The 7,710-nt window shown below is 43.2% G+C and overlaps 1 protein-coding gene across 1 annotated transcript; it reads left to right on the top strand.

The window, feature by feature from the left end:
* Positions 1–2,331: 2,331 nt before the first annotated feature.
* On the top strand, positions 2,332–7,238 carry dlx3b (distal-less homeobox 3b). The gene is made up of 3 exons (XM_080213645.1): positions 2,332–2,816; positions 4,581–4,771; positions 5,938–7,238. The coding sequence occupies exons 1-3, from the start codon at positions 2,483–2,485 to the stop codon at positions 6,241–6,243; spliced, it is 831 nt and encodes a 276-aa protein (XP_080069771.1). The 5' UTR covers positions 2,332–2,482; the 3' UTR covers positions 6,244–7,238.
* The last annotated feature ends 472 nt before the right edge of the window (positions 7,239–7,710 follow it).

Here is a 7,710-nt window from a genome sequence, read left to right as displayed (position 1 = left end):
GCGTGTACGTGACATGTCTGACTGGTTTCAGCTTAGAAAGAAGCTTGTCCTCTCGCCCTGATAACAGTAGCTTCAGCTGCTCCCCTGTAGGGGCATTTGCGGGATAAACTGGGATATTTTAAACCTTCTCTCCGCATCTCACTGAATCCTTAACATTGCAGTAAAACAAAACAGACAAAAAGCCACCAACTTTTTCCAGTTTTAACCAAGTTTAAAAAGTGGTCCATTGAAATATCGTTAACATACTTACGGCAGCATGTCTGCTAGATAGTAACGCACTGTCGGTGGCAAGTTTGTTAACAACGAACCTTTCCTTCGGAAAGATTATTAATAAACCAGGATAAACTTCACAAGTTATGGGCAGGCCGAGTCTCTACGGAAGAAGCACTAGGTGGCACCATTGCACATCGAATAATGTTTACAGATTGAAAACGAGTGTTTCTCCACTCAATCTCCCAGCATCAGAAATGTCCTCATACATTTGATAATTTGAAATATGATCAGGTAACTCACACGTGCAACAATAAAATAAGCTGATAAACTATCTCTGTGCCGGGGCACCTTCAGGCCATAGTATTAAAATGATGCACGTTGTTCGGGAACTTCGTGACCCGAAACCATATTAACTAACTTTTTGCGGTGGTGTTTTCTAACTAATGTGTTAATTCATCACAGCATGATCCATAGAGAACACCAAGTCCATTCAGTTTACCTTGAATTTAATTGTATATATGTATTATAGATTTAGGCACAGGGTTACAGATGAGAAATAGTTCTGGGATTTTAAGTACAGCTAACTTCGCAAAGTCACATAACTGCTGTAGACGACTTTGGATGCGAGGAGTTGTACTCTTTATTTCCCTAACCCTCTGCTGTCTTGAATAGAAAGCCTCGAAGATTAAGTGCAGTATGGAGTGATGGTAAACATGTCTCCTCCTGACCATATTTAACAGGAGCAGGGTTGCTATGCAGTGTAAAGTAAGGTCTATGTGAAGGGTGTCAAATAGAAAGGGTATGAAATCATTTGGAGAACCTATGTTAAAATAAAGGCTATCGGATAGGTTGAGCCAGCCACATTGCTAAAAAAAAGATGGGTCTTTTGATTGAACATTCAGTAGTTTGGGAAAATAAAACTCGTATGAGTTTTATACCTTTTTTTGTTGACTCTGTTTTACTCGACGGGAGTCGAATTGATTCAGCTCACAGCTAGATTACTGGCTCCAAACTCAAGTTGGATCAGGTAAACAGCGAGTCATCTTGAACCGCCACCCCATCCTCATGGGCGCCACTCGGTGCTGTCGCAGCGCCGGGCTTGAGCACGGTGGAGAGCACCCTTTGGCCGGCGGGCGAGTTACCTGTGAGTCACACACACACACTACTTATCCACGCTTCCCAGCCTATTCGGGCTCACTGTGGAAAGAGTGTTTTGCAAAAGAAGAAAAAAAATAGGTGGAGACACCATTATGTGTGTGTTTGTCTCTCATGCGGCGTCTGAAACCATGGGAAAACTTGCAGCACAGGTTAGACCACACCTAACTCCCTGAAACCAAAACACTTGGGTTGTGTTTGCTGGAGGTAGCACTGGCTTCAAACAGCCCGAATATATTTTAGCAATATTACATTAAAAATAATTCATTTACATAGAAGCTTTAGAAAATGATCTATGAATTATATACTAAAGGGCTGAGACACTTATATGACAACAATGGATGATCTGTATCAATTAAAAACAGCATTTGGTCCAAGGCCGATTTCGACTTGATAGTGGAAATAACGCGAAGTCCCAGTTATTTCCAAACATTAGAATGTTTCTTCAATGGGTCACAATCAGTGAGTGTTCCAAACACGAATGATCAGGCCATCACTCGTAATATTTAAGTATATATTTCTTTTGGTAGTATTTATTTTTGGAAAACATGATTTGGTATGGAGGAAAAAAAAGCCCCCACCCCACCCGCCCCGCCCATGTAGGTACCAGCCTGTTTTTATTTAAGGATAAATTAAACTGGAGTTTTCAAACCTGGGGAGAGGGAGAAGTACAGGTCGGAACTTGTTGCTGAAGTTCCTTAAGCATCCCCTCTCTCCCCTCACAACTTAGGGAAAGGAATGTTTGGAGTGAGGATCTACACAGAAAAAAAAACAGGCAGACACTTTTAATAGCTGAGAAAGAGTGATAATAGACTTGGCTCCACAAATATGAGCGTGGGAAGTCTTGAAAACTTGGGCTGGTTCTCTGGGCGACATCTCTGCAACCAATAGGCTTCCTGTATCCACCCTTCTGTTCCATATAATTAGGGGTTTAACCACGCCGGGCTTGTTAGGTTACAGCAGTTTGCTTTGAGTTGCAGTTGCTGTCAGGATCTCGTCTCTTAGGCGCGCAGTGATGTGTGCATAACTCTGAGCTTCTGTGTTTGAAAGATTAAGTCGTTCTGTTTCTGTTGTTGTTGTTGCTGTCGTTGGTAAAAGAAAAAAGTCCGGGACAATGAGTGGAACTTACGAGAAAAAGCTACCCGCTCTCCTCACCGACATTCAGGGCTCCATGGGATGTCACGCTGCAAAGGATTCCCCGACTCTGCCAGAATCGACGGCTACAGATGTTGGGTACTACAACCCCCAGTCCTGCCACCCTCAGCACGATTATTATCCGACTTCAGCCTATTCTCAGCCCGTGAACCACTACCCCTATCACCAGTTTAACCTGAACAATATCCCGGGCCCTGCCTCCTATTCGCAGAAGGCCGAATATGCTTACACTAACTCGTACCGTCAGTATGGGCATTTCAACCGGGATCCTCAAATATCAGCGGCCGAGAGAGGTAAGGAAGGGGCTCTTGGCGCTCTCTGAAAGGCGGGGACAATTTGAAAGATATCCCGGCGGAGCGCTCAAAAGTGCCAACTGCACCGTCAATGCAAGACTGGAGAAGGAGAGAGTTTTGAGATGTGGGGCGGGGGGGGGGGGGGGATAGGGTTTGCCGCTTGTGTGAGTGCCGGAGGTAGTTTGCAATGTAGTCTTTGTATCTCCCCTGCTTTCATAGCCTCCTTAAAGCGACGGCTCAGGGGGCTGGATTATTTGACATAGCTGAGAGGCTGCACACTGACTCATGTGTCAGCATGGGGTGTTCAGGCAAAAGCAAGTTATTGCGGATGCCGGAATCTGAAACCAAAAAGAGAAAATGCTGGAAAATCTCAGCAGGTCTGGCAGCATCTGTAAGGAGAGAAAAGAGCTGAGGTTTCGAGTCCAGGTGACCCTTTGTCAAAGCTGATAAAAGCTTAGCCAGTTTGACTTTACCAACCAATGTGGTGCCAAACAAGACAAAGTGACACCCAAAACTCACCCACAGCGTCTCCGGCATTTTGCTGGGTTGGGGGGAGGTGGGTGGGGAGGGGGAACCGCATTGCCATTTTGATTAATTTGGTGACCAAAGCGTTTTGGGGGTACAGAATAAGAATCATTAACAAAAAAGTTGCGTTTGACAAAAATCAAACAAGAAATGACAAAGAGAACCAATTGGTGCAAAACCAGTTACAATACAGTAACCACCTGTGAAAGGGAAACGCATTGTGTATATTTAACAGGGGCTGTTTTTTTAAAAAAAATCACTTGGAAATTGATGGCAATTAAGGCCAAAGCAAACTCTCAATCTCTAAGGGAGTTTATTAAGACCATTGTGACCAAGTAGACAGTTCACTGAAGGTTACTTTTCATTTGTTTCTTTTCTCTCAATGATACAAGTTACTGGAAGCATGGAGGCATTTGAACCCAACAAGGGCTTCGAGGCCAGAAACTGAGTGGTGGTTAGAGGAGGAGCGGGGTGGAGGGAGAGATGGGGGAAGGAGGGTTCGGGTTAGCAACCCAAACTGGGTTCAGCACTTGATGGGGAACGAGCTTGTTTTTTGCTTCAGGCCCGTCAGTAACTTGCCGGCTTGTGAGAGAGTGGACATGGGGTTGGGGGTGGTGGGGGGGGGGGGGGGGGCGCGGTGGTGGTAGCCGTGGGTAGGAGTCGAGTGTTCACCCCTAGCACTTTTTCCTGCTGTAGGGGCGAACCCAGGTTGGAGTGTGAAACTGGTCAGGCCATTCTGTAATGGTTATGCCAGAGCTTAGCTTCCTGGTTGGGGCTATTGTCACTGCGCGGGCTTCTCTTAATCCTTCGTTGGCACACACGACCCAGAAAAAAAACCTATAAAATCATTCAGAGCCAAGATGATATAGTGGGTGGAAAAGGCGAAATGGAACTTCCACTATTCAAATAAGATTGTATCCTGTGTTGATAATCATCAATACGAATAATTAACAGTTCCCTCTCACTTTTTTGTCACTTGTATTAGGAAAGAAATCATTGGCTCACAGAATGTCAAATACACAAAATTGGGAAGGCACTTTCTGTTGTAGCAGTCGAATATTCATATTGCATTCTCATATCCTACAAGATTGATGTATATTTGGTATATTCTGCATTCATCATTTAATTGAAGGGTAATTGAGACATTTTTCTGCTTATAATTGCTGTGATTTGTATGTGTGTGAAGTCTATTCCTAGAGCGTGTTTCATTTGATTTTTATTTTGCGTGTGTTGCTTAAGTTTCAGTGAAAGAAGAACCGGAGCCCGAAGTGCGAATTGTCAACGGCAAACCCAAGAAGATTCGCAAACCCAGAACTATCTACTCCAGCTTCCAGCTGGCCGCTCTGCAGAAACGCTTTCAGAAGGCTCAGTATCTAGCGTTACCTGAGCGCGCAGAACTGGCGGCTTCCCTAGGACTTACGCAAACACAGGTACACTCCTTCGCAGTATCGGTGCACCCACACTTGCCTTCACATCTCACCATGTACCCTTGGGCTAAGGCTTGCCATGGGAGGGTGCGATAAGTCGCTATAGTGATTTGAGCTCCACACCCGCCTTACTGCTGAGACAGACCATTCCTCTTTTATTTCTCTGCACTGGCTGAAAAACATGTTTTGGTGACGATGGGCCATTTTGAATGCAAGTTTTCTCTCCATATTTGCTTCTACGAACATTTCTCACAATCCCGATGACCATACTTAGATGACCCAGTGAAATCTTGTTCTGGAGAATCCAGGCTGCAGCTCAAACAATCAGCCCCAATTTTTATGTAACTTTACGTGTTTTTTTCCCGGTCATGATGTGTGTTGCCCTTTCACCGACTATGGCCATCCTCCTGCCAGTAGAAAAGTTAAAAAGGTGAAATCCTGTCAGTGAAAAGCATGGGAGGCTAATTCATGATCAGATGCACACAGAACAGTTTTTTTTTAAAAAAAGCATTAGTATTGAATAAATCAATAAGGAAGAGGGATTTAGCAAGCATTTGCTGACGCCAACGCGCAGAAAAAGAGATATAGAGACAACAGGCGTTATTATAACCAGAAAAATCACGAAGATCTCAGGAATATGTTGTCCACGTTTTTTTGTCTCGGTGTGTGTGTGTATGGGACAGTGGGAGTGGCGAGTGGGGGAGATTGGATTAATACTCAAAACACAAGATGATCCAGGGAGTGAAAGAACATATTCCGTCCAGTTCAATTTTAAGTACTTTAAAAGATTATAAGGATTAAATAGAAAGTACTAAAGATTGACCACTGAAATACTAGACGTTTCTTTTAGACGTCCCTGCACCATACCAGGACAGTCAGGAGTCTCACAACACCAGGTTAAAGTCCAACAGGTTTATTTGGGAGCAAAAGCCACTTCTGTGAGACTTTTTACTGCGTTTACCCCAGCCCAACGCCGGCATCTTCACATCCATACAACGACAGCCAGCAACATTGTTCCCACAGTGATAGTTGTATTTATACATTTCAGAGAGGGTTTTTTTTTAATGGTACCTTTTTGTTAAATGTTTGCATGCTTCCTTTATCACGTTTTCACTACTTGGCAATGAGGTCTTACTCATCGACATTTTTTTCCCTTCCCACCTGCTCAGGTGAAAATCTGGTTTCAGAACAGAAGGTCCAAGTTTAAGAAGCTATACAAGAACGGAGAGCTGACCATGGAACACAGTCCCAACAATAGCGACTCGATGGCGTGCAATTCGCCCCCTTCTCCAGCCGTTTGGGAGAGCCACAGTTCAACCAGGAACCCCCTCCAACATCAAACCCCGCATAACTCCTCTCAGAGCTACCTGGAGGACTTCAATCACTGGTATCCACCCCACCCCTCGGGCTCCCACTTAACAGCAACAAACTCACTGCACCAGCCACCACCTCAGAGTACTGGCGCAGTCTATTAACTCTTTAATTTTTACTTCAGGACTTTCAAACTATTGATCTCTTCGCTGTTTCGGGAAACGACGACGACAGCAACGACTTGCATCTATATAGCTCCTTTTTTAAAGTGGGGGAGGGGGGTGCAGTATCCCAAAGCTCTTCACAGCAGTGTAAAAAAATTATGAATAAAACTCTACACCCACGCTGCAGAAGAGACTGGGTAGAATACGAAATAAAATCGCCTGGAAAAGAATCAGCATCCCCCCAATCATGACCACTCCCCAGCATTTTCTGTTGTAAAAACACAGCAGTTTTGTACATAATACTAAAAACTGTATAAATGAGGAACAAAATTGGGATATTTTGTAACTCTGTTCAGTTGTTAGATCTCCACTGCACGCTGAACCGCTATAACTTTCTTCCCAACTTCAGCGACAAGCGACCTTCTGCATCTGTGCGCCTATGTTTTGTTATATTATTTAAGTTTTTTTGATCTATTGGAGTGGTTAAATTATTACTGCCTGTATATTATTAGATTGTAGCGGCCAGTTTGTTTGATGTAGCGGACAATAGTGTATCCATTGAACTATGTCCAATGCAATATGGTTAAAAAAGTGCAGTATCCACTGTAAAAAAAAGAATTCAGTTTGCAATCGACAATGCGATGGAGCACAAACTGTCTGGACAAATAGCAGGAACTCTATTTATGATGCTCTGTCAGGGTATCTTTTTTTCTAACAAAAAAAGTGTATATAAAATTTTACACGCCAATTGTAAAATATTAATTAAGAAAAAAATCCTTGCGGGTAATTTTTAAGAATATATGTAACACTGGGAGGAATTCCTCAAGTACATCAAAATGTCATTGCAATGATTTGGTTTGTAAAGAACATCCAAAGAAGCGCCAACATCCGTTGTAACTCACCTTCTGTTTTGTAACGAATCTTTTAAATGCTTGTTTGACGATGTTCTTGAGTATAATGTTAATAAAAAAACGTCATCATCCCACTACTTGAAATCTGTTTAACAAGATGGCTTATTTGGGACTAGACTCTTTATTCTTTGGACACTAGTATTTCTGTGGTGTTCTTGAGACTAATCTATAAAAACCACGATAAGACAATTAGACATTAATATTTCCAAGGGACTTTGCATTTTAATCAGTATACAACTTGGACATTTATTTCCCATTCCCGCACTGTGAAAGTCAAACATGATGGCGACCCAGTGTAACACTGGGCATTTCACTGTAATTGAAGGGTTTCCTTAGTGAGATGTAGGAGGGGGGAGTTCACCGATACACATTTCCTCAAAAAAGGTTGGGTGAAATGGCGAAATAGGGTGAAATATTAAAACACAAATAAGAACTCCACACAAGGGCAGCGTGTGGATAGTAAATAGTTAAGCATACACCCATCTCCTGCTATTAAAGGCAGTTTGGTTTGAGGGCTGCGTGCAAAAGCTCTGTAGGCGACAGCCAGGCAGACATT

This window comes from Carcharhinus amblyrhynchos, chromosome 27 (genome assembly GCF_965287045.1).
Source record: "Carcharhinus amblyrhynchos chromosome 27, sCarAmb.v2.hapA, whole genome shotgun sequence".
In the NCBI taxonomy this organism is placed as follows: domain Eukaryota; kingdom Metazoa; phylum Chordata; class Chondrichthyes; order Carcharhiniformes; family Carcharhinidae; genus Carcharhinus; species Carcharhinus amblyrhynchos.
Note: the sequence above shows the minus strand (reverse complement) of the source record. Positions and strands in the feature narration are given on the sequence as shown.

What these genes read in the sequence shown, in the direction of transcription:
- dlx3b (XM_080213645.1), top strand. Translation starts at nt 2,483, where the DNA reads ATGAGTGGAACTTACGAGAAAAAGCTACCCGCTCTCCTCACCGACATT. An exon ending in AATATCAGCGGCCGAGAGAG is followed by an intron (nt 2,817 to 4,580) that starts GTAAGGAAGGGG and finishes GTGTTGCTTAAG; the next exon opens with TTTCAGTGAAAGAAGAACCG. An exon ending in TAGGACTTACGCAAACACAG is followed by an intron (nt 4,772 to 5,937) that starts GTACACTCCTTC and finishes CCACCTGCTCAG; the next exon opens with GTGAAAATCTGGTTTCAGAA.